Source organism: Erinaceus europaeus, chromosome 14 (assembly GCF_950295315.1).
Source record: "Erinaceus europaeus chromosome 14, mEriEur2.1, whole genome shotgun sequence".
NCBI lineage: Eukaryota > Metazoa > Chordata > Mammalia > Eulipotyphla > Erinaceidae > Erinaceus > Erinaceus europaeus.
In genome coordinates this window covers 26,185,367-26,212,362 of record NC_080175.1, presented here as the reverse complement: position 1 = coordinate 26,212,362, position 26,996 = coordinate 26,185,367, and the positions used below count along the sequence as shown (strand labels likewise).

Sequence of the window (26,996 nt, the reverse complement as noted above, 5' to 3'; positions counted from 1 at the left end):
ATAGCTACCTCAAGGAGTGAAGTCAGGAAATCTGGGTGTACAGTTAGAGCGTGCTCCGGACTGTGGGATAATTTCTTGGGCGGGGGTGGGGGTACTAGGCCATTTCACTTGGGATGTTCCTTGGGCCAGATTTTCATTATTTTAAAATTTTTAGATATATAGACAGACATCGTAGCACCACCAGTGTCTTCGGCTGTTGTGGTACTTCTTGTGGTGCTGGGGCAAAGCACATTTCAGCCCCTGGACTAAGCTTTGCCACTTTATTGTGCACTGACTGAAAGAAGAGCAGAACTGGGAATTTGCCTGTAAGTTATTCCCTTCTCTAGAGTTCTGTGACTACAATGGGTTAGTGATCAGTGATCCTTTCCTTCCCTCTTTGCCTCGCAGTCTATCCTAAATCCAGCCGGTTGCAGAATTAGTCAGGTGATCCACTGAAATCTAAGGACATGGCAATTTGTCCCTTTCCCTAATCCACTCAATTGAGATTCTAAGCTATTTGTAGCAACTTTCTTACAAGGTCTATAAATAACTGAGCATTTCCTAGCAGAGAATAAGGATTTCAACAATGGCATATAATACTTTGGCAAAAGAAGAGGGAACCATACCCACTGGTTTTCAAGTGTTCAAATTGCAGGGAACTGGCCCGTTTGCTGGGAATCATATATAACTTATGTGTCCATTACTTCTGTGCAGATAATTCTGGTTACGAAGTACACTCCATCAGTATCCCAGGGGCAGGCAAAGGGCTTGGTGTGTGGAACAGTCAAATGCCTGAGGCAGTGCATAGGCAGAGTCGCTGCGGGCTTAGTGTGAAGTTTCTTTTGCTGGTGGCTTCTATTTAGCCTGTTTCTAAAGTCTACCAAAGTGTCCTGTCCATTCTGAAGAGAAGTGCCTTTAAAAAAAAGAAGTACTTTAAGCGCACGTGGCACAAAGCGCAAGGACCGCACAAGGATCCCAGATCGAGCCCCCGGCTCCCCCCCTGTAGGGAAGTCCCTTCACAGGCGGTGAAGCAGGTCTGCAGGTATCTATCTTTCTCTTCCCCCCTCTGTCTCCCCTCCTCTCTTCATTTCTCTCTGTCCTACCTAACAACAACATCAACAACAACAATAATAACTACAACAACAATGAAAAACAACAAGGGCAACAAAAAGGGGGAAAAAGTACTGATTGCTTTTCTAAAGGAAACCCTTATTGAATTGAATTCTCAGAGTGAAATACTATCACGCTGTCTTCCTCATCTGCCACTGTTGCTGTTGGAATTACGGGAGGAGTGCAATGTGATCCTCAGTGGCTTCGCATCGTGTCCCTTTCACTTCTCCCTGAGGCAGCGGTCTCTGGGGATCATCATAGCAATATACTTCTACGCTGCAGTTCTGTGCGCTGAGCCTTTGGGCAGCTTTGGTTTATAGGGTGCAGGCCTGGTTTGGGGGCATTGTAACACAGGACACAGTGTCGGCTCTCTTTAATTAGTTGTGTAGCAGGAAAGAGTGGATGTGAGCCTCTGCCTCAAGTAACATTGTCCATTGGGGGATGCTCAGGAGGGTCTTTCAGGGAGGCCGGTTGATGGACTGATGCCCAGCTTGCATGTAGACACGACTGTAGGAATCCATTTGGGACTGGAAATAGAAGGCAGCAGAATGGGCAACCACCAGGTCTAAGTTCTTTCTTTCTTTCTCTCTTTCTTTCTTTTTTATTATCTTTATTTATTGGATAGAAACAGCCAGAAATTGAGAGGAGGAAGGGAGACAGACAGAGAGAGAGAGACCTGCAGAACTGCTTCACCACTCAAAAAGCTTTCCCCCTACAGGTGGGGACTGGGGGCTCGAACCCGGGTCCTTGTGCACTGTAATATGTACACTCAACCAGGTGTGCCACCACCTGGCCCCCTAGTTTGTTCTTTCTTTCTTTCTCTCTTTCTTTTGTTGTTGTTTATTTATTACTGGATAGAGACAGAGGGAAATTGAAGGGTAAGGGGGAGATAGAAAAGGAGAGAGACAGAGAGACACCTGCAGACCTGTTTCACCACTCATGAAGCTTTCCTCCTGCAGGTGGGGACCAGAGGCACCACCACCTAACCCCTGGTCTGTATAATTTCTCTTTTCCTTCTCTTCTCTTCTTTCTTTCTTTCTTTCTTTTTTGCCTCCAGGGTGATCACTAGGGCTCAGTGCCTGCACTAGGAATCCACTGCTCCTGGAGGCCATTTTTCCTATTTTGTTGCCCTTGTTATTGTTGCCATTGCTATTGTTGTTGTTGGGTAGGACACAGAGAAATTGAGAGGAGGGAAAGACAGAGAGGGGGAGAGAAAGATAGACACCTGAAGACCTGCTTCACCACCTGTGAAGCGACCCACCCCCCTACAGGTGGGGAGCTGGGGCTCGAACCAGGATCCATATGCAGGCCCTTGCGCTTCATGCCATGTGCTCTTAACCTGCTGCACTACCACCCGACCCCGGTCTGTGTTATTTCTAAAAGGGGTCCTGTCTGTTAGGAATAGCCTTGTATGCTTATAGAACTGGGCAGCCCCTGGCTGCCAATCCCTTGGCCTTACCTGGGAGAGGTGTACTTTTTCCTCAGCATTCTTCACTTCAGGTTCCTCCATCAAGGGCTGTTAGGTTTGTGTGCTTCCAGCCTCACACTGATACACCTGTTTTTGTCTTTTGCAGGTTGGGCGGCCCAGACCCCTTGGACTATGTTAGCATGTACAGGAATGTGGGGAGTCCTTCTACCAACATCCCTGAGCACTGGCACTACATCAGCTTTGGCCTGAGTGATCTCTATGGTGACAGCAGAGTCCACGAGTGAGTGTGTGCAACTTGTCTAGCCTCCACTTGCTCATTCTTTGGCCTGGAGCCTTATTTCTGAGGGTTTCTTGAGCAGGGGTAGCAATGCCATCATCTTGTGGAACCTTTGGTCTTCTCTGCCCATTTGTATCTTACTTGTACACAGCTGATCCAGTTCAGTGCCCACACACTACTTATCTGCTGCAGGGAAGCGTGGAGCGATGATTAAGAGTTCCAAACCCGTTAGGTGTTTCCTTCTTTGTATTTTAAAGATTTATTTATTTACTTTTATGAGCAAGGTCAACCAAAGCATTGCTCAGCTGTGGAATATGGTGGTGCCAGGGACTGAACCTGAGTCCTCAGATATGCAGGTCCTGTGCTCTTATGTACAAAACTATCTCCTCATGAATCCCTTTAAGCTCTTCCAGTCTTGCTCTGCTATTTGTTTAATTATTTTATTTTATTTTTCCAGAGCACTACTCACTTCTGGCATATGGTGGTACTGGGGATTGAACCTGGGACCTTGGAGCTTCAGGCATAAGAGTCTTTTTTTTTGTATAATCATATGCTATCTCCCCAGTCCTTTAATTAACTTAAAAAACATCACCTTTAAGCCAGAGAGATGGCAATGGTTTATGTGAATATCTTTTTATGCCTGATGCTCTGAGGTCCCATGTTCAGTCTCTAGCACCACCATAAACAAGAGTTGAGCAGTGCTCTGGCTTTAAAAAAAAATGCTTTAGGGAGAGAAGGAGAAAGAAAGAATGGGAGAGAAACCTAAGGTAGGCACTTCACTGTTAAGTCACCTTTCTCACCCTGCCCTATACTAGCCTCCCCAACTTTTCTCAATAATGACTGAATTTGAACAAATGCTATTTGTTTGTTTATTTTATACCAGAAAACCACTCAACTCTGACTATTGGCGGTATTGGGTATTGAACCTATTGGGTCATGATACATTTATGTGTAGAAAAGCATAGAAAATAAATTATGACCTCTCCAACAGCCCAATAAAACTTCTTGCATTCAAATCCTGTGTACTACCATGTGCTATCTCCCTGGCCTTACGAATTTTGAAATTAAATTAAGCAAAATCAATTTAGTCGTAACAGTAATAAAAATTAAAACTAGGGGAGGTCGGGTGGTAGCGCAGTGGGTTAAGCGCATGTGGCCCAAAGCAAAAGGACCATGTAAGGATCCCGGTTGGAGCCCCCCAGCTGTAGGGGAGTCGCTTCACAGGCAGTGAAGCAGGTCTTCAGGTATCTTTCTCTCTCCCTCTCTGTCTACCTCGCCTCTCTCCATTTCTCTTTCTGTCCTATCCAACAACAATGAACATCAGTAACAACAATAATAAAGCAACAAAGGCAACAAAAGGGGGAAAAAGCAAATAATAGTAATAATAATAATAATAAAATTAGGGTGGGGATAGATTGCATAAGGGTTATGCAAAGAGACTCACGTGCCTGCTGCTCCAAAGTCGTAGGTTTAGTCCCCCACAACACCATAAACCAGAGTTAAGCAGTGCTCTGCTAGGATTGAAAAAGAAGTTAAAACTAGTATTTGTTCATTACAGGCAATGAGCCAGGCACTCTTTTAACCATTGTGCTTAACGAGGTGCACCACCACTGGCCCCCTTAATCATTTTGAATGTGTGTGTTTAGCTAATTTATTTTCACCATAACCTGTCATGCTGCTAGATGTCCATAATTTTATTATTTCTTTTTATGTGATAGGACACAGAAATTGAGGGGGCGGGGGATAGAGAAAGACATCTAAAGCATTGCTCCACAGCTCGTGAAGCTTCCTCCCCTGCAAGTAAGGACTGGGGATTTGAACTTGGATCCTTGTGCATGATAATGCATGCAGTAAATTGGGTGTAGGCTAATACTTTCTCTATTTAACAGAGGAAGAAAATGAGACACAGAGGTTCTATAAAATATGTAAGGTCACAGTTTGGGAGTGTATGTGTCAGTATTCTAATGTAGACAGTCTGGCTCAAGAATCCATATCCTTCTCCTCTACCCCCTCCCAGTTTTTTTTTTTTTTTTTTGGTATTATCTTTATTTGTTTATTGGATAGAGACAGCCAGAAATCGAGAAGAAAGGGGGTTATAGAGGAGAGACAGACACCTGTAGCCCTGCTTCACTGCTCACGAAGCTTTCCCCTGCAGTTAGGGGCTGGGGGTTTGAACCTGAGTCCTTGCACACTATAACATGTGCGCTCTACTAGGTGCATCACCACCCCACCCTCTTTTTTTTTTAATTTTCCCCCACCAATTTTTTTAAATGATTTTATTTATTTATTCATGAGAAATGATAAGAGAGAGAGAAAGAACCAGGCGTCACTCTGATACATGTGCTGCTGGGGATTGAACTAATGATCTCGTGCTTGAGAGTCCAAAGCTACCTCCCGGACCACACCTCCTAGTTTTTTTATGCTGTGCTGGTACATGAACCCAAGGCCTCATGCATGGGAAAATGTGTATTTTACCTATTGAGCTATCCCTCAGTCCTTGTATAATTCTTTTTGGTTTATTTATTTATTTGTTGGGCTAGCATGAGGCTGTTTCTTCCCGGGCACATGCTTTCTGGGTTGGAGAGAACTCAACTGGAGCCAACCTGGGCTGCTGCTTACTCAGCGACGCAGGAGAGAGACCAGGAACTCGTGGCGGAGCGGCGTCTTTATTGATCAGAGACAACACTTTTATATATTTTGAAACGGAAGTGGCAAGTCGGAAAAGGAAATGGCTAGGAAAGGGGGTGGAGAAAAGGAAAGAGCTGGAAGGTAGAAAGCTTCCATAGCAACTGTTACGAAGGTTTTCACCAGTGGGATTAATTAATACCCTGCAGACAGGGCAGGTCTCAAGCAAAACGATGATTATGTAAATAGACCATAGTATCAGCAATGGAGGGGGGCTGGCTTAAGGCCCCACATTTATTTATTTACTTATTTATTTTAAACTGGAGCACTGCTCAGCTCTGGCTTATGGTGGTACAGGGGATTGAACCTGGGACTTTGGAGTTTCAAGCATGAGAGTCTCTTTGCATCACCATAATGCTACCTACCCCTGCCCCCTGTATAAGTTTTTTTTTTTTTTGCCTCCAGGGTTATCACTGGGGCTCTGTGCCTGCAGTACAAATCCACTGCTCCTGGAGACTATTTTTTCCCTTTTGTTGTCCTTGTTTATCGATATTTGTTGTTATTCTTGTTGTTATTGTTGCTGGATAGGACAGAAAGAAATGGAAAGAGGAGGGGAAGACTGAGAAGGGGAGAGAAAGACAGACACCTGCAGACCTGCTTCACTGCCTGTGAAGCGACCCCCCTGCAGATGGGGAGCTGGGGGCTCGAACCAGGATCCTTATGACCTGTCCTTGTACTTTGTGCCACATGCGCTTAACCTGCTGTGTTACCGCCTGGCCCCCTTGTGTAAGTTTTAAAAAGCATTTTTTAGGGAGTCGGTGGTAGCACAGCGGGTTAAGCGCAAGTGGCGCAAAGCGAAAGGACCGGCATAAGGATCCTGGTTCGAGTCCTCGGCTCCCCACTTGCAGGGGAGTCACTTCACAGGCGCAGGGGAGTCACTTCACAGGCGGTGAAGCAGGTCTGCAGGTGTCTGTCTTCTATCTTTCTTTCCCCCTCTCTGTCTACCCCTCCTCTCTCCATTTCTTTCTGTCCTATCCAACATCAACAACATCAGTAACAACAACAATAATAACTACAGCAGTAAAACAACAAGGGCAACAAAAGGGCATAAATAAATATTTTTAAAAAGCATTTTTTTTCTCATATGGACTCATTTGAAGGGGATTCTTTTTTGTTAATGAAGTTAATTATGAGAGCCACATTAAACAAATTTTTTATCTTTATTTATTTATTGGATAGAGACTGTCAGAAATTGAGAGGGAAGGAGGTGATAGAGAGGGAGAAAGACACCTTCCATACTGCTTCACCACTTGCAAAGCTTTCCCCCATATATGGGGGCCAGGGGCTCAAACCTGGGTCCTTGCATATTGTAACATGTGCGCTCAACCAGGTGCACCACCAGCCAGCCCCAGAAGGGGATTCTTTCAGTAACTGAGATGTAATTTTTTCCTCCTACCATTCCACAGCTAATTTAGGTATTATTATTGTGGTTGTTATTATTATTACTTTAAGATCTGTTTATTAACACCAGAGGGGAGGGAGAGAGAAAAAGAACCAGTGATGCTTTGGCATGTTTAGTGTCAGTGAATTTAGGACCACTTGCACACAAGTGGTGCTCTACCCCCTAAGAACTTTTTGGGCCACTGTCTCTCTTTGTTTCTTTCCTTTTTAAGATAGAGACAGAGGGGGCTGGCAAAATAGCTCACTTGGATAGTGTGCTGCTTTGCTATGTGCACAACCCAAGTTCAAGTCTGGCCTCCCATTGTACTGGAGGAAGCTGCAGTGCTATAATATTTCTCTCTCTCTCTCTCTGCCCTTCTTTGTCTCTACCTGAAAAAGTCATTGTGGAGTGGTGAAGCCCCATGATAACCAAAATTGAGAGAGAGAGAGATAGAGAGAGAGAGAGAGAGAGAGAGAGAACAAATACAGGCCATAGCACTGAAGTTTCCTTTAGTGTGGTGGAGGCTGGATTTGAAACTGGATCCGACACACATGGCAAAACAACACACTCTGCAAGTGAACTATTTTTCTGGCTTTCACTTCTTTCTTTTTTTTTTTTTTAATTTTATTTATTTATTTATTCTTTTTGTTGCCCTTGTTGTTTTTTTATTGTTGTAGTTATTATTGATGTCATTGTTGTTGGATAGGACAGAGAGAAATGGAGAGAGGAGGGGAAGACAGAGAGGGGGAGAGAAAGATAGACACCTGCAGACCTGCTTCACCGCCTGTGAAGTGACTCCCCTGCACGTGGGGAGCCGGGGGCTCGAACCGGGATCCTTCCGCTGGTCCTTGTGCTTAGCGCCACCTGCGCTTAACCCGCTGCGCTACCGCCGGACTCCCTTTCACTTATTTCTTTTAAAAATAATTATTTATTTTCATGGGAGAGAAGAAGAAATACCATATGGTCTTTTCAGGTTATTTTGTTACTTGTATTTACCATAGAAGAAACTAAGTCCTGTAGGGGTTAGATGTCTACTAAAGTCACACTTCTAGCTTTTGAACTTGAAATAAACTGGGATTGATTTGAGTTGACTGAGTCTGGAGTCTGAGCTCCTAAGCACTGACTACACCACCTCCTGGTCACAGCCAACCCAGTTTTCTCCCTCTTGTTAAGCTCAGAGGCCTAGGCATCGTCTCACTGATCACATGGTGGGAGCAATGTTCGAGCCTGCCTTTATAGTCTTCCTAGTTCATTCTTTGCAATGTCAGTAGAAAGCTTTAGTAACAGAGGTAATTTTCATGCTACTATAGTATTAATGCTGAAGCTAGAATAATTTATAATTTTAATAAGAACTTGCAGAGGATATGAGGTACAGCTAATCTGTACCTTTTGGTGATAGATTTAGTCCAATTAAAATAATAAAATTTCCTATGTGGCATATAAAAAAAAGAAGAAAAAGGAAAAATATCTTAGGGAAGTGGGGGAGAGAGAACCGGAACATTACTCTGGCACATGCATGAACTTGGTTCCACACTCGAGAGCCCAGTGCTTCACCCACTGTGCCGCCTCCTGGGCTGTGGTTTATAAATTAACAGGCATGGATTCAAGGTCTAAGCAACATGAATGTAATTAACAAAGCCATATTTCAAAAGGGATAGCCTCTGAATTTATTACTATTTTTCAAAGATTTATTAATTTATGAGGTTGTGGAGGGAAAAAGAAAGAGAACTAGAGCATCACTCTGGCCATGCAGTGCTGGCAGTCAGACTCGGGACCTTATGCTTCAGAGTCCACTGCTTTATTTTCCTCCTTCTCTTGCTTCTCCTCTGCTCCTTCTTCTGATTAGTGATTTAATAGTCATTTGCAGTAAGATAACACTGCTTTAGTCTCAGCATCAGCTCCTGGGCCACAGCCTCTGAATTTAAAAGAGAACCTTACTTACTGTTTTTCCTAGCTTAAGATGATCTCCTTACCTGTGTGCTATTTTTTCTTCTTCTTCTTCCTCCACCTTCCCCCCCGCCCAAAGCAGAACACTCATTTATAGTGATGCTGCAGATTAAAACTGGACTTCTGGGGAGCTCAGGCATAAAAAATTGTTTGCACTGTTGGTGGTGCTATGTGTGGTTTCTCTGTATGATAAAGTACTTTGAAATTCATGTCATTTATGATAATAATGAGACCCCCCCCCCCCATTTGGGCTTTCACCTCCACTACTGGACTCTAGTGCTTCTGATATCATAGCCTGCCATTAAAGGACATGGCAGAGGGGCCTGGAAGATAGCATAAAGGTTATGCAGAACTTTCATGCCTGAGATTCCAAAGTCCCAGGTTCAATCTCTGACACTAACATAAAGCAGTGCTCCAGATAAAAAAGTAGAAAAAAAGATGACAGAAATATTTCTAGATATTTACTCAGTTCTACTCTGTGTCACAGGCATCAAAAACATCTTTGTAATTGGTCTTGTGCTAGTATGACTAGTTTCTTTAGATCCTGATAAGTTTCTTATACTTTTCCATCGAATTAATCAACAGTATTTATTAAATGCCTAATGTGTACCTTCTCCTAGTATGACTTTCCCTTCTTACAGTCTGTTGAAATGTCCCCTGCATTTCTTCTTGCTTCTGGCAGACTTGCTTAGGGGAAAGAAGGCTATCCTGCTTGGTAACCCAAGAAGGTGCGAAGAACAAACTGATTGAATGAACCCTGGGATGACCAGTCCCATCTATTTTCCTTCTCTGTTCATGCTCAATAAAACAAACAGGACAAGAGAGTACTTGTTTGGATTAAAAGGTTCTTAAGAGGCTGTTTCTGAAGTTGGAGTGGTGGAACAAGTTCCAGCTTGGGGCAGCCAGGGGAGAGTGGAGTGCTTTTCTGTGGACCCTGGGGCTATCCCCAACTGGCTACAGCAGAAGAAACTCTAGTTGCTCTTCCCCTGGGTTCTGCAGGCATGAGAAATTTGCACCTCAGTCATCAAGTATCTTCAGCAGTCCTAGCTGGGCCAAAGCTTATTCCAGGGGCCTAAGGGTGGTCCGGTGGTAGAATGTGACTGTGATCTCAGGCAGACTTCCCTGAGGCAAGTCACTGTTACACACAGTGGACAGGTTCTAAAATCAGCCTCAGTGGAAAAGGTGGCCAGAAGGTTAGTAATGCTACATCTCACCTCTGTCACCATGGTCTGTCTGCCTGGGCTCTGCCCCACAGATGCTGCTTTCTATATTATTATTATTTTACAGAGCGCTGCTCAGCTCTGATTTATGTTAGTGCTGGGTATTGAACCTGGCACCTCAGAGCCTCAGGCATGAAAGTCTTTTTTAAAGTCTTGTTTTTTAGTTTTTTTTCTCCTCCAGGGTTATTGCTGGGGACAAATCCACTGCTCCTGGAGGCTTTTTTTTTTTTTTTTCCTTTATTGTCTTTGTTGTTTTATCATTATTGTGGTAGTTATTATTGTTATTGATGTTGTCATTGTTGGATAGGACAGAGAGAAATGGAGAGAGGAGGGGAAGACAGAGAAGGGGAGAGAGATATAGACACCTGCAGACCTGCTTCACTGCTTGTGAAGCGACCCCCCTGCAGGTGGGGGGGGGGGGTTGGCTTGAACCAGGATCCTTAGGCGGGTACTTGCAATTTGCACCACATGTGCTTAACCCGCTATGCTACCGCCCAACTCCCTATTTTTTTTTTTTTTATTATCCTTATTTATTGGATAGAGACAGCCAGAAACTGAGGGAATAAGGAAAGAGGTGGGGGCTGAGGGGAGGACCTGCAGCCCTGCTTCAGTACTTGTGAAACTTTCCCCCTGCAGGTGGGGACTAGAGGGTTTGAACCCAGGTCCTTTTGCACTGTAATTTGTGTGCTCAACTATGTGCACCACTACCCAGCCTCCCTGAAAGTTTTTTTGTTTGCGTAACCATTAATGCTGTCTCCCCAGCTCTGGAGATGATGGCTTCTTAGTGGGCATGTTCAGTTGCATTTGGGGCTATCCTTGTCCCCCATGGGGGGAAAGCAGCTGCTGACCAGCTTTCCCAAACTGCCTCTATTGGGTGGTGGAAACCTCTTTTTCCCCTTTAGGTTCCTCTTAGCTGGGCTCTGCATCCAAATGAGTTATTTAGTAAAACACCAGCTACGGGGCCAGGTGGTGACACACCTGGTTAAGCGCAGACATTACCGTGCACAAGGATAAAGCCTGGCCCTACTTGCAGGGGGAAGCTTCATGAGTGGTGAAGCAGGACTGCAGGCGTCTCTCTGTCTCTCTCTCCTTCTCTACCTGCCCCCCTCTCGATTTCTGGCTGTCTCTATCCAGTAAATAAATAAAGATAATAAAAAAAAATTAAAAATCATAAAAAACACTAGATACAGATGAACTTTTCTTTCTTTCTTTTTAAAGATTTTATTTATTAATTAATGAGAAAGCTAGGAGAGAGAGAAAGAACCAGACATCACTCTGGCACATGTGCTGCTAGGGACTGAACTCAGTACCTCATGCTTAACAGTCCAATGCTTTATCCACTGTACCACCTCCCGGACCACTAGATTAACTTTTTTGAAAAAAATATTTCTTATTTATTCCCTTTGGTTGCCCTTGTTGTTTTATTGTTGTAGTTATTATTGATGTCATTGCTGTTGGATAGGACAGAGAGAAATCGAGAGGAGGGGAAGACAGAGGGGGAGAGAAAGATAGATACCTGCAGACCTGCTTCACCGCTTGTGAAGCGACTCCCCTGGACGTGGGGAGCCGGGTGCTCGAACCCGGATTATTATGCCGGTCCTTGCGCTTTGCGCCATCTGCGCTACTGCCCGACTCCCCAGATTAAGTTTTCTACTTGTTTTTGTGTGGCCTCCATCTGTCCCTTGCACCTGGGAAATGTAAATTTTCACCTCTTTGAAGCTTAGTGTATAGGAACTTTTTACCTTATTTGTTTATTTATTGGATAGAGACAGAAATTGAATGGGAAGAGGACGACAGAAAGAAAGACACCTCCAGCACTGAAGCTTGTGGAGACCAGAGGCTTGAGCCTTGGTGTTTGTGTACATTGACCTGTGCACTCAACTGTGTGTGTCACCAGTGACGGAGAGACAGAGGGAAAAGAGTGAAGCTCGAAGCTTCCCCCAGTGTGGTGGAGGCCAGACTCAAACCTAGCTTGCTTGACTGACAAAGCAGGTACCTTCCCACATGTGCTATCTTGTTGACCCTGTCGAAACTTTGAGGTTGTTTTTTAAGCTTTATTTATTTATGAGAGAGAACCACAGTATCACCTTGATATATACAATGGCAGGCATCAAACTCAAGACCTCTTGCTTGTAAGCCCAGTACCTTTATTTTCTGTAGTACCTTCTGGGATACTGTAGAAACTTTTAATCTAGCATGCTGCTTTGTTTGTTTGTTTGAAGAAATCAGTGTACTACTCTGGTACATTTGATGCCAGGACTGATATTCAGGACCTCATGCTTTAAATGGCTTACTATGCCTTATTCATTCCACTACCTCCTGGGCGACACAATGCCATTTTTAAAAAAAAAATTTTTTTAATATGTATTTATTTATTCCCTTTTGTTGCCCTTGTTGTTTTATTGTTGTAGTTATTATTGTTGTTGTTATTGATGTCATTGTTGTTGGATAGGACAGAGAGAAATGGAGAGAGGAGGGGAAGACAGAGGGGGAGAGAAAGACAGACACCTGCAGACCTGCTTCACCGCCTATGAAGCGACTCCCCTGCAGGTGGGGAGCCAGGGGCTGGAACCGGGATCCTTACGCTGGTCCTTGTGCTTTGCACCACGTGCATTTAACCCTTTGCGCTACCGCCCGACTCCCCACAATGCCATTTTATCCTCTGAGGCTTCCAGTGGAAATCCTGCATCTACTTGCATCACACCTGCCCTAGGAGGTTGGTCCCTCCTATGCTTGGGTCTTTGCTTTCTTCCCTAAACTCTTATGAGACTGACAACTAGAATGCTGTTCTGAGCTACCTCCAGGCCCCAGCCCTCCTCTTGAGTGGCTTGTTTAGCAGACCAAGTGAGTAAGTACTCCAAGGTAGAAGCCTCATTGGAGTGTAGGTCTCCTGGCACTTTGGTCCTCCTGCCTTTTCCCTCAGGAGTGTTCAGTGAAATGCACTTTCTGGGAGGAACAGGGAGCCTAGGAAGAATGGGATATCTATATTCTTTACTCAGGGTAAGTCTAGGGACCAGCAGGGAGCTGGCACCACCACTCTAGGTTGGATTTCAGACCCAGCTCTCTAAATTCTTTTCTTTTGTAGCAACAGTATGATCTAAGGTATTAAGATCATTTTATTTTATTGGGTTGTCAGAAAAGTCATGATGTGTTTTTCTATGCAAAAATGCATCAAGACCTTTCTGACAACCCAGTATTTTATTTACTCATTTATTAATTTATTGGGTAGAGACAGAGAAACTGCAATAGGATGGAAAGATGGGGCGGGACTTCCAACACTGCTTCACCACCCTTGTAGCTTTTCCCTTGCAGGTGTAGACTGGGGGCTTGAACCCTGGTCCTTGCACATGCTAATATGCACCACCACCTAACCTCCTTTTATTTTTTTAATTTCTTTATTGGGGAATTAATGTCTTACATTTGACAGTAAATACAATAGTTTGTACAAGCATAACATTTCCTACCCAGCCTCCTAAAGTGTTAAGATCGTCCCAACAGGTCTGTGTGAATGTGACTTCATCCATTATGAAACATTTCATCCACAATATGAGTTGTCTTTTCCTTCATGAGATAGGGATTCCAAATTCTCCAACTTGGAGAGGAGAGTCCCTTAGTAATAAGAAGAGTTGGGAAGCGATTGCTGGAACTGGCCTCTACAAACTCACTTTGGAAAGGTCTGCAGTTTGGACTGGGGAGATAAATGTCTGAGAGTTGTGGCCTGGGAGGTAACACAGTGGTGCAGTGGCTATAGCTTTGGATTTGAAAGCATGAGGTTTCAAATTCAGTCCCCTGCATCGCATGTGCCAGGGTGATGCTCTGATTCTGTCTCCTTCTTTCCTTAATAAATAAATCCATCTTTAAAAAATAAAAAAGAAAGACAAGTTTGAGACTTGCCGCCCTGAGGCATCAGATTTAATCTTTAATCCAGGGCTGAAGAAACAGCATAATGGCTATGCAAAAAGATTTCCATGCCGGAGGCATCAAAGGTCCCAATTTCAATACCCAGCACCACCATGGAGCAGGATTGAGCAGTGCGCTGATGAAAATAAGTAGATAAGTAAATAAATATTAAAAATAAGTCTTCACTTCCCTGCACCACATGGCCAGAACTGAGTTACACTCTGGTCTTTTTGCCTCATAAAAAACTAAGACAGCTATTAACAAAACCCAAAAGGAAAAATAAACAAAAAGTCCAAGAGGCCTGGTTGTTGGAGAATAAGTGTTAGACCAGAATGGAACCAAATGCCAGACCAAAATGGGAGGTTTTCTTCTCTTCCTGTAGAGAGAGCAGCATGTGGAATACTGTGCACATCTGAACCACCAGATCTTTGGTTCTTCCATGTCCAGCCACCATCTTCCACACTGTGACTTTTTCTCTATTTTTTTTCCTCCAGGGTTATCGCTGGGGCTCCTAATCCCCTGCTCCTTGGAGGCTACATTTTCCCTTTTGTTGCCCTTGTTATTTATTGTTGTTATTATTATTGTTATTGTTGCCCCTGATATTGTTGTTGGATAGGACAGAGAGAAATGGAAAGAGGAGAGGAAGACAGAGGGGGAAGAGAAAGACCTGCTTCACCGCCTGTGAAGCGACCTGACTGCTGGTGGGGAACCAGGGGCTCAAACCTAGATCCTTACACCCGTCCTTGCACGTGGCGTCATGTGCACTTAGCCCGCTGCGCTACCTCCCGGCCCCCGACTTTTTCTGTATTACATGGTGCTTGCACCTCCCATGTTCTGTGTCTTCCTTGACCACCTTCCCCCAGCCCTGCATTCTGACTCAGAGATCTTGTCTCTGGACCTGGGCCTTTGAGTCCTAAATTCATCCCTCCATCCTGCCTCTGAGGTTTCCCACTAAGTTATTTCCTATTGCAGTAGCTCGGGTCTGATGCCTAATCCAAAAATACACATAGAACAGTCTTCTCTTCTCTTACCTGAGACCTACTAAGGAATAAATGGTCTCACCCTTGCACTTGATAACCTGCCTGCTGAACTCTTCACACACACAGAGCGGCCTGCCAGTAAAGCTGTGTGGAGTCTTTACTGCCTAGCTTAGCTCTGGGTTCTTCCACAAAATGAATAAGCTTGTCCAGACATGGATATAGATGATAAAAAATGAGCTTGCGGGGAGTGGGGCGGAAGCACAGTGTAAGAATCCTGGTTGGAGACCCCAGCTCCCCACCTGCAGGAGAGTCGCTTCACTAAATGGTGAAGCAGGTCTCCAGGTATCTTTCTCATCCCCTCTCTTATCTTACCCCCTTTCCATTTCTCTCTGTCCTATCCAAAAACAACGACAACAATAATAACTACAACAATAAAACAACAAGGGCAACAAAAGGAAATAAATAAATAAATATTTTTAAAAATGAGCTTGCTGGGAGTCAGGCGGTAGGTAGCACAGCGGGTTAAGCGCAGGTGGCGCAAAGCGCAAGGACCAGCATAAGGATCCGGGTTCGAGCCCCCGGCTCCCCACCTCCTCTCCCTTTTGTTTTGTTTTTAAGATAGAGCCAGAGAGAGAGAGTGATAGACCACAGCACCTAAGCTTCTTTCAGTTTAGTGGCCGGGCTTGAACCCGGGTTGCGCACACGACAAAGCAGCATACTATCCAAGCAACTATTTTGCTGGTGTGTTGCCTCTATTCTTTTTTGAAAATTAATTAATTTATTTTCCCTTTTGTTGCCCTTGTTGCTTTTTATTGTTATTGTAGTTATTTTATTTTTTTAATATTTATTTATTCATTCCCTTTTGTTGCCCTTGTTGTTTTATTGTTGTAGCTATTATTGATGTCGTCGTTGTTGGATAGGACAGAGAGAAATGGAGAGAGGAGGGGAAGACAGAGAGTGGGAGAGAAAGAGAGACACCTGCAGACCTGCTTCACCGCTTGTGAAGCGACTCCCCTACAGGTAGGGAGCCGGCCTCGAACCGGGCTCCTTACACGGGTCCTTGCGCTTTGTGCCACATGCACTTAACCTGCTGCGCTACCGCCCTACGCCCTGTTATTTTAGTTATTACTGTTGTTGTTATTGATGTCGTCGTTGTTAGATAGGACAGAGAGAAATGGAGAGAGGAGGGCGTGTCAGAGAGGGGGAGAGAAAGATAGACACCTGCAGACCTACTTCACCGCCTGTGAAGTGACTCCCCTGCAGGTGGGGAGCTGGGGCTCGAACTGGCATCTTAGTGCCACATGCGCTTAACCCGCTGCCCGACTCCCTCTTGCCTCTATTCTTTTTTTTTTTTAATATTTTATTTATTTGTTAATGAGAAAGATAGGAGGAGAGAGAAAGAACCAGACATCACTCTGGTACATGTGCTGCCAGGGATCGAACTCAGGATCTCAAGCTTGAGTCCAAAGCTTTATCACTGCGCCACCTCCCGGACCACTTTGCCTCTATTCTTATAGCAATACATATTGTCTTTTTTTTTTTTTTTTAACCAGAGCACTGCTCTGGTTTATGGTGGTGTGGGGAATTGAACCTGGGACCTTGGAGCCTCAGGCATTAGAGTCTATGTGCATAACCTTTATGTTCTCTCCTCCACCCCTTCCTTGTCTTTATTAAAAAAAAAAATTAGGGGGCCAGGCTATACCTCACCCAGGTGGAGCTCATCCTGTATCTTACCATGTTAGAGGCCCTGGGTTTGAGCCCTTGGTGGGTCGCAGGTGGGAGGGAGTACCATGCAGAAGGGGAGTTTCACACGTGGTGCTGTGCTATTATCCTCCCACCCTCCATGTCTCACTGTCTGTCTGGGGCTGGGGGGAATCCATCTGCAATAGTGAAATTGTGTAGGTATGAAGAAGCCCTGGCAGCAACACAAAACAAAATGAAAACGAACTATAAAATACTCCTGTAATATTCCCTCTCAAACACTGGAACTTTACGTTTAGATAAAAGTAAGTTATACCAAGCTCCCTTCATTTTATTTTTTTTATTTTTTAATGTCCCAGAGGATAAAATCAGGCCCTCACACATGCACCACACTGTCAAGTGGTCTCCTGGGCCTAATGTTTTAAAATTTCTTTGTAGTTATTGGGGCGGGGGGACCAAGACAGCCTCCCATCTAGAGTTCCCTTTCCTTTGTTGTTGTCCATGGTGCTTCCATTTGGTGCCAGGGACCAAGTCCATGGGCTTGATCTACCCACTGGGCTATCTCTAACCCTATACCAAATGTCTTGAGACCCCAATCCAAGCCTCAATTCTTCTCTCTCTTAGTTGAGCCAACATAAGAAGACTGTCCCAAATCACGACCTGTACTTTTTTTGTTGTTGTTCTTTTTTAAAAAAAATTTTTATTATTATTTATTTTCCTTTTTGTTGCCTTTATTGTTTTGTTGTTGTAGTTATTATTGTTGTTGTTGTCGTTGTTGGATAGGACAGAGAGAAATGGAAAGAGGAGGGAAAGACAGTGAGGGAGAGAGAAAGATAGACACCTGCAGACCTGCTTCACTGCCTGTGAAGCAACTCCCCTGCAGGTGGGGAGCTGGCAGGCTCGAACCTGGATCCTTGCGCTGGTCCTTGCGCTTTGCGTTAGGTGCGCTTAACCTGCTGTGCTACCGCCCAGCCCCCTTATACATTTGCTTTTTTTATTTGAATAGACATTGAACCATTCTCAAAATGTTGAAAATAGAGGAGAAAAAAAAATATTCCTAAGCCCTATTACCTTTTGTTTGCACTCCTATCTTTTTTTCTTGATGATTTCTGTAAGCAGTTCATTGTGAGTGATACTGCACATATGTGTGAAGGCTTTTTTCTTTTCCCTCAACTTGTGACTAACATGTTAACCCCTCCCACCCCCCACTTACGACACTAGGATTCTTGCTGGGATTTGGTGTCTGCATGCTGAATGACTCCACCAATTTCCTGGTGTCACTTTTCCCCCTGATAGTGACAAAGGAAAATAAGGAGAGTGAGAGAGTTGAAGCATTACTTCACCACTTGTGAAGCTTCCCCCCTGCAGATAGGAGCTCTGTATTTGAACCAGGGTCCTCCCATATGGTAACATGTGTGCTCTACTGGGATGTACCACCACCCTGCTCCAAAGGTTTGTTTTCTTTAGAGAGAGAGAGACAGAGACACCGGGGCACTACTCTGCTGTGGCATATGGATTGAACCTGGGACCTCTGGAGCCTCAGATATGTGAGCCTGTTGTACTGTTGCTGTGTTAGCTCCCCAGTCCTGGGACTAAACATATTTTGTTAGCTAATGCTGTTTTTTGTTTTTTGTTTTTAGTTCAGGAATTTGCTGCGCCAGAGTTTCCAAATTCTAGGGGCTTTGTTTTTGTTTCTGAATGCAGTAGCAGGCATTGAACCAGGACCTCGCAAATGAAGCCTGCACTCTACCACTGAGCTACATTTCCAGCCCCACAGGCTTCCAGATTCTGAAAGCAGCACATTTGCTTGGGAAGGAGGCTTTTACCCACCATCACAGTGTTTTACTATTATCTCTTTCTCTTATCGCTGCTTGACTTCTCATGCCATTGTGCCTTTTTCCAGAGGAGCATGGTAGTGTGGTAGATTAAATCTGAGACCTTGGAGCCTCAGACCTGAGTCTTTTTTTATAACCACTGTGCTATCTCCCTAACCTTACTGCTAGACTGCCTGCAGAAGTGAAGGCCAGTTTAAGTAGTATATATTCTTTTTTTTTAAAATTTTTAAAAATATTTATTTATTCCCTTTTGTTGCCCTTGTTGTAGTTATTATTGTTGTCGTTGTCGTTGGATAGGACAGAGAGAAATGGAGAGAGGAGGGGAAAACAGAGAGGGGGAGAGAAAGATAGACACCTGCAGACCTATGCCACCATTTATGAAGCAACTCCCCTGCAGGTGGGAAGCCGGAGGCTCGAACTGGAATCCTTATCCTGGTCTTTGCACCACGTGCACTTAACCTGCTGCGCTACTGCCCGACTCCCTAAGTAGTATGTATTCTGACTGCTGACCACCCACCTCTCGGTTAACGCCTAGATCCTTTAAATACAAATCACATGTGTGGTAGTACTGATTTCACTTCCCACTTAAAATGGTCACTAATTCCACCGGGAAATGAGTAGCATGAACCTCTTTATTTCTCTTTTTTTTGGATTTGTGGATATAGAAAAAAGACTGACCTTCCAAGTGTCTCAGGATTCTTGTATACTCAGCACACAGCAGGGTCACAGATAAAACCATAGATGCTAGAGATGAAGGAGATCCTTTCCAAGAGGTTTGCTGCCATATAGGGCTTGTGAATCTTCCTGCCACATACAGGAACCAGACGGTAACTATGTTAACAGCAGACTCTGAGCAGTGGATCTGAGAGAAAGGACAGCCTGCTGTCCTCTCCTGGCATTGACTTCCAAGTGGGTGGGTGTACTTGGTTGATGGGTATACTTGGTTCTTATCCAGTGATACTCATTGGCCTCTGTCCTTGATTTGTAGAGCCAGCCACTCACTCGTTACAGAAATAGTCACTGTGAATGGTCCAGGCGGTGGCACAGTGATAAAGCTTTGGACTCTCAAGCATGAGGTCCTGAGTTCGATCCCTGGCAGCACATGTGCCAGAGTGATATCTGGTTCTTTCTGTCTCCTCCTATCTTCCTCATTAATAAATAAATAAAATCTCTAAAAAAGAGAGAAATAGTCACTATTGGGGCACATTTCTGGGCAGTGAGGTGGTTAATAATGAATGAACCACATTCTCCCTCCTGGTCCTGATCTTCATGGAGTCTCCAATTATTTTTTTTTTATGACGGGTCCCTGAAATGGGCCACACTGAGAATGTGGGCCTGCTAGGGCTTTGGAGCCTTAGGTCATCACTTGGCCCTACCTGGCCTCCATTTCTGCAGTTCCTATCTAAGGCCTCGAGGAAAGAAGACTCTGAGCAGATCCCCTGAGACTTAGAAGCTGGCCAAGTTTGCATGGACACCAATTCCTATTTGCTGCTGAGAATGTGGTATAGCTTCTTGCAAAGTTGTGATTTACTGGACACAAGGCCCTTTACTAGTATGTTAGTAAAAGCAAGTAACCTTCAGAGAGTCCCTCCTACTCCCTCCTGTGTTATTCAGATATTTTGAGTTCCTGAGTCATAGAACCAACTTTACCACAAGAAGGCCAGTCAAGGAGAAGTTTTTATTTTTCCGGTACTGACCCCCATATGCTACCTGGGGGTGCTTGCAGCTCTGCCTGTGGCTGCCAGTTTCCTTTACTCTGATTTCAGGTCTTTCAGCATGAGCTCAGCAGCCATGTCAGTGGGAAGGATAATGGTTATAGAAAGGGTCTGCTCCAGCCTCCCTGCTTCTCCTGAGAATCACGGTGGTTGGCTGCACCTTCTGTGTGTGATAGATTTGACTTGTAAACGCTTCTGAATAGCTCAGTTTGGCTAGAGGGGAAAAAAAAAATATGAAAACTGACAGAGCCACTGTGGTTTTGACTGACCCTTTCTCTTTCCCACTCTTAACTTCTCTGATATATCAGGTTGCAAACATGCTGGATTTCCGCCTTCCTGGAGCCAGTTTGACTATTTTTCATTTTGAAGCCAGGAATTTTGCTTAGAGAAAAAGGTCTAGAAGGGAGCAGCTGAGCAGGGAGCCTGGGGGCTGGAACTTTGCAGAAGCATTGCTGATGGGGAGTCTGCTTATTCTGTGCTTGGGGGCAGTGTCCACAGCATGTTACTCCTCTGCTCAGAGCCCCGCTGTGGCTTCCCATCTCATTTGTGTAAAAGCCAGAGGCCATTGATGGACTCCAGGTCCTTCAGCCTCCCTGAGCCCACCTCACCTCCTGCAGTTCTTTTTCTGCTTCACCCAGTTTAGTCTCCTTGATGTTCTTCCCTTCAGGCCTTTACACCTCCTCTCTCCACACATCTAGAAAACTCTGCACTTGGCTTCAGGCCTTCCTCCCTTTAACCTGCTTAGGTCTTTCCTCAAATTTTACCTCTCAGTGAAGCTCTCCTTGATTTCTCTATTTAACATGGGAACCCTGCACTACACCCCACCCCACTCCAAAGCACTGTCCCTCTTTCTTGCCCAGTTTTTCTTTAAAGCCTGTATCATTTAAGTACTTATTTAACTCCTTCCCACTAGGATATAAGTACCATAAGGGCAAGGATGTAAATGTGTTTTGATGTTTCCTCCAGGGATCTTTTTTTTTTTTTTTAAGAATTTATTTATTCATGAGAAAGATAGGCAAAGAGAGAAAGAACCAGACATCACTCAGGTACATGTGCTGCTGGAGATTGAACTCAGAACATCATGGTTGAGAATCCAGTGCTTTATCCACTGCACCACCTCCTAGACCACTCCAGGAATTTTTTTTAAATATTTATTTATTCATTCCCTTTTATTGCCCTTGTTATAGTCATTATTGTTGTTGTTGTTGTCATTGTTGGATAGGACAGAGAGAAATGGAGAGAGGAGGGGAAGACAGAGAGGGGAAGAGAAAGATAGACACCTGCAGACCTGCTTCACCGCCTGTGAAGCGACTCCCGTGCAGGTGGGGAGCCGGGAGCTTGAACCAGGATCCTTACGCCAATCCTTGCACTTTGAGCTACATGCGCTTAACCCACTGCACTACCGCTGGACTCCCTACTCCAGGAATTTTTAAGAAGCTGAGTGTAGGGAGTCAGGTGGTAGTGCAGTGGGTTAAGCACACGTGATGTAAAGCGCAAGGACCGGTGTAAGGACTGAGGTTCGAGCCCCCGGCTCCCCACCTACAGGAAAGTCGCTTCACAGGCAGTGAAGCAGGTCTGCAGGTGTCTGTCTTTCTCTCCCCCTGTCTTCCCCTCCTCTCTCCATTTCTCCCTGTCCTATCCAACAACAACGACATCAATAACAACAATAATAACTACAACAATAAAACAACAAGGGCAACGAAAGGGGAAATAAATAAATATATTAAAAACAAAGGGAGTCAGGTGGTAGCGCAGCGGGTTAAGTGCAGGTGGCACAAAGCTCAAGGACCGGAGTAGGGATCCCGGTTGGAGCCCCCGGCTCCCCACCTGCAGGGGAGTCACTTCACAAGAGGTGAAGCAGGTCTTCAGGTGTCTGTCTTTTTCTCCCCCTCTCTCTCTTCCCCTCCTCTTTCCATTTCTGTCTGTCCTATCCAACAACGACGACATCAATAACAACAACAGTAATAACTACAACAGTAAAACAAGGGCAACAAAAGGAAATAAATAAATAAATATTTAAAAAAAAGAAGCTGAGTGTAGGAATAAGGTAGAGACAGCCCTTATTTGAGGTTTCTCTGGCTGTTGGGAAAGCATTCTCCTGACTGAGCATCAGGTCTGAGCATTTAGCTGAGCATTTAGCTCATTTAATGACATTTCTTCAGTTTGGACCATTTCTTCTGCTCTATGCAGTTGGTACTCCGTGGAGTTGTACAGTGCTCTGGTCACTCAACCACATGAAGATCAGAGGCAGTGGAAATAGTGCAAAGAACCGAAGGTAGAAAGGACCATAAGGGATTCAGGAACAGAAAGGAAGCCAGTCTACCTGGGACTTAGTAAGAGAGGAAGACAGTGGAACTAGATGAAGTTGGAAAGAATTTGGAGGCAATATATAAAGAATGTGACAGTCAACAAATATGTTGACTGATGAAGGAAGCGAAGGAGTGTGATATGATGTGGGGGCAGGGATGGAGCTTTGGAAAACTGCAGTGAGGGGCCAAGCTGTAGTGCACTGGGTTAAGCGCACATAGCATGAAATGAAGCACAAGGACCCATGCAAGGATACCTGTTTCAGCTCCAGGCTCCCCACCTGCAAGGGGGTCACTTCACCGGCGGTGAAGAGGTCTACAGGTGTCTATCCTTTTCTCCCCCTCTCTGTCTACTCCACCTCTCTCGATTTCTCTCAACCCTACCCAACAACAACAGCAGCAACAATGGGGGGAAAAAAAGATGGCCACCAGGAACAGTGGATTTGTAGTGTAGGCACCGAGCCCTAGCGATAACCCTGGAGCAAAAAAAAAGTCAAATAAATTCAAATATACAAAAATGCCCAATTTACCAATGTAAAAAAAAAAAAAAAACAAATCAGCAGTGATGTGGAAACCTTAGCACAGAAGTAAAGGCAAGGAAACAGTTGAGTGATGGATTTATTGCATTTAAAAAAAACAACAGCTCAAGTGACTCCAAGGAAGTGATTTTAAGATATTTGAGCCTGACTTTGATCAGACTGAGAAGGTTCATTGCTTCTTAATACTGTCTTATCTTGCTTGCTATATTGAATATCCCAGCCTGACTATCTCTTTGGATGGCAATGGTAATATTATTACCAGTTAGCATTAGCTCAGCTGTGACATGATGTGCCCATGTATGGAACACACAAAAAGTATAGTCCTTGCCCTTGGGAAATGAAAATACTGAGAAATCCTTTATTTATTTGTTTGTTTGTTTGTTTATAAAAAGGAAACACTGACAAAACCATAGGATTAGAGGGGTACAACTCCATACAGTTCCCACCACCAGATCTCTGTATCCCATCCCCTCCCCTGATGATAGCCCTCCTATTCTTTATCCCTCTGGGAGTATGGACCCAGGCTCATTATGGGGTGCAGAAGGTGGAAGGTCTGGCTTCTGTAATTGCTTCCCCACTGAACATGGGCATTGACAGGTCAGTCCATCCCTTTTTACTTCCATATTACCTTCTCTTCAGATATCTCAGACTACTGGGCTGCAGGTTTCTCAGAGTTCTGGAGGGGGGGGGGTGGTAGATGGACAAAAGGCTGTTGGGCAGAATGCCCTGGTTCTTGGGTCTTCAGGAAACCCTCTAGCTGTACACCTGTGTGGGGCAGTATCTTGTTTCCCAAATCACATTGTGGGCTTGATGTCATCAGCCCTTACCTGTCTAATAAGTGACATTCTTTATACAGAATTTATATATTTATTTATTTCTTGAGAGACCAGAGCACCACTCTGTCATATATAGTGCCAGCCTTGTATTAACACAGAATGTGCTTTTCCTGCTGAGCTGCCTTTAAAGTATTTATTTACTTAAACGATTATTAATGAGAGAGAGAGAACCAGATCATCTTTCTGACACATGAGATGCTGGGGATCAAACTTTGGACCTTGTGCTTGAGGGTCCACCTCCTAGGCCACTAATTTTTTTAAAAAATATTTATTTATTTATTCCCTTTTGTTGCCCTTTTTTTTTTTTGTAGTTACTGTTTTTGTTATTGATGTTGGATAGGACAGAGAGAAATGGAGAGAGGAGGGGAAGAAAGAGAGGAGGAGAGAAAGATAGACACCTGCAGACCTGCATCACTGCCTGTGAAGTGACTCCCTTGCAGGTGGGGAGCGGGGGGCTCGAACTGGGATCTTTACACCGGTCCTTGCACTTTGAGCCACCTGCGCTTAACCCACTGCGCTACCACCTGACTCCCACTTTTTTTTTTTTATGATGTCTTTGTATAAGCTTGCTTTAAGCCCAAATCAAGAATGGTAGATGTCATAATACTGCCAAGAAACCCAAGTATTAGACTCTTCCTTAGCTCAGAATTCCTGGTGCCTGACTAGCTATGAATACCCCAAGGATTAACCTCTTGGGTTTTTGGTGTTTGGGAGTAGAGAGGGGAAGAAGACATGTAGGCCTCCATTAAGAGAGGGTTTAGTTGTAAACTTTAAAAAATTTATTTTTATTCCCTTTTGTTGCCCTTGTTGTTTTATTGTTGTAGTTACTGTTGTCACTATTGATGTCATTGTTGTGGATAGGACAGAGAGAAATGGAGAGAGGAGTGGAAGACAGAGAGGGGGAGATAAAGACAGACACCTGCAGACCTGCTTCACTGCTTGTGAAGTGACTTCCCTGCAGGTGGGGAGCCGGGGGCTCGAACCAGGATCCTTATGTGGGTCCTTGTGCCTTGCGTCATGTGCGCTTTACCTGCTGCGCAACCGCCCAACTCCTAGTTGTAAACTTTTAACTACGGAGAAAAGTTGTATTGCTCTTGCCTTGCTGCCAGCCTCTACCCTCCCCCTACATCCATTCCTTCCTTCCCCTCCCTTCTCTCTATTCTTCCTTCCCCTACCCTCTCCATTTTTCCTTTCTTTCCTTCCTTCCTTCCTTCCTTCCTTCCTTCCTTCCTTCCTTCCTCCCTCCCTCCCTCCCTCCCTTTTGTGTTTTTCTTCCATTGAGGGCCTTGAATATGCATGATACTGCTGGTCAGCCTTCTTGGCACAAATTTGAAATGTATTTAATTAATTTATTTTTATTTAATTTATTTTTTCCTAGAGCACTGCTAAGTTCTGACTTTTGATGGTACCAAGTATTGAACCTGGGATTTCTGGTGTCTTAGGGGTGAAAAAGTCTGTTGTGCTATTACTGATGCTATCACCTGGCCCCCAATTATTATTATATTTTTATTCTATGTACTTAGAAGAGAGAGAGGAATAGACACTAAAACACCACTCAACCATCTACAGTCTATGGTGCTCCCACATGGTTCTGGGGAGCAAGTCCAGGGCCTCCCAAATTTATATGAAGTTTGCTCTACCTGCTCTACCATCTCCTGACTCCTGACTCCAGTACTTTTCATTATTTTTTTAGTGATTTCCATTTTTTTTTTTACCTCCAGGGTTATTGCTGGGGCTCAGAGTCTGCACTATGAACCCACTGTTTCTTCTGGAGGCTATTTTTTCCCTTTTGTTGCCCTTGTTGTTGTTATTGCTGTTGTTGTTGGATAGGACAGACAGAAATGGAGAGAGAAGGGGAAGACAGAGGTAGAGAGAGAAAGATACCTACAGACCTGCTTCACTACTTGTGAAGCGACAACCCCCTCCCCTCCCGCCGCAAGTGGGGAGCCAGGGGCTCGACCTGGGTTCCTTGAGCCGGTCATTGCGCTTTACGCTAGGTGCGCTTAACCCGGTGTGCTACTGCCCAGTCCCCTGTGTTTTCCAATTATATTGAGGCATAATCCACATGCAGTAGCTGTATGTTTAAGTATACTCCATAGTGATTTGACTTGCATTTGTTGAATAAAATAAGTTTAGTTAGCATCTTTTAAAGAAAGATTTATTTATATATATGATAAAGTTTCACATGAGACAGTGAGAAGGAGAGAGAAACCAGAGCACCACTCTAATACATGTGGTACCAGGGATTGAAGCCGGAGCCTCAGACTCACAAGTCAAACAACACTCTACCACTTGAGCTGTTTCCTCAGCTGCAGCATCCATCCATCTCATAACCATGACAAATAGGAAAACTGGTTTTATTTTTCCACTTGTGATGAGATCTCTTAGGACCTACTCTCTTAGCAACCTTAAATACAATACAGTTGTTTTAACTATAATCATCATGTTGTACATTACATTTCCAGGACTTACAATTTTGAAAGTTTGTGCCTTTGACCACATGGTGCTTTTCTTTTCTTTTTTAAAATTTTTTTTTAATATTTATTTTATTTATTTATTCCCTTTTGTTGCCCTTGTTGTTTTTATTGTTGTAGTTATTTGTTGTTGTCGTTGTTGGATAGGACAGAGAGAAATGGAGAGAGGAGGGGAAGACAGAGAGGAGGCGAGAAAGACAGACACCTGCAGACCTGCTTCACCGCCTGTGAAGCGACTCCCCTGCAGGTGAGGAGCCGGGGTTCGAACCGGGATCCTTATGCCGGTCCTTGTGCTTTGCGCCACCTGCGCTTAACCCGCTGTGCTACAGCCCAACTCCCCACATGGTGCTTTTCTTAGACTGGATGCCTCAGTCAGTGAAGCTCTTTGCTCACTGAAAGTTTGGGATAGTGTTAAATGCCCTATGCATTGGGAGTAGTCAGGTGGGTTAGTTTGGCTGAATTCTCTGCTGAATCAATTCTGGGAGCTACTGTTTTTAAACTTAAGGAATGCTGTGAGAATATGGTCTTTGGCTCCCAGCAAGTGATCGCAGGAAATGTCTATTTGGATGAGGCAAGTGTATTCCACAAATCTGGTTGGATGGTGTATCCTGGAAAGAGCATCTACTGCTCAGAGCTACAACCGAAGGCAGCGGTGCTGCGCCCTGCACTGCAGGCTCACCAG

At 44.4% G+C, this 26,996-nt stretch overlaps 1 protein-coding gene across 2 annotated transcripts in view; it reads left to right on the top strand.

Moving 5' to 3' along the window:
• SUFU (SUFU negative regulator of hedgehog signaling) overlaps positions 1-26,996 on the top strand; it is a 154,395-nt gene that overhangs the window by 2,855 nt on the left and 124,544 nt on the right. For both annotated transcript variants that reach the window (XM_007530743.3, XM_016191522.2), the window contains exon 2: positions 2,664-2,798. In XM_007530743.3, the coding sequence (XP_007530805.1) occupies positions 2,664-2,798 (135 nt within the window). The remainder of the gene's footprint in view (positions 1-2,663; positions 2,799-26,996) is intronic.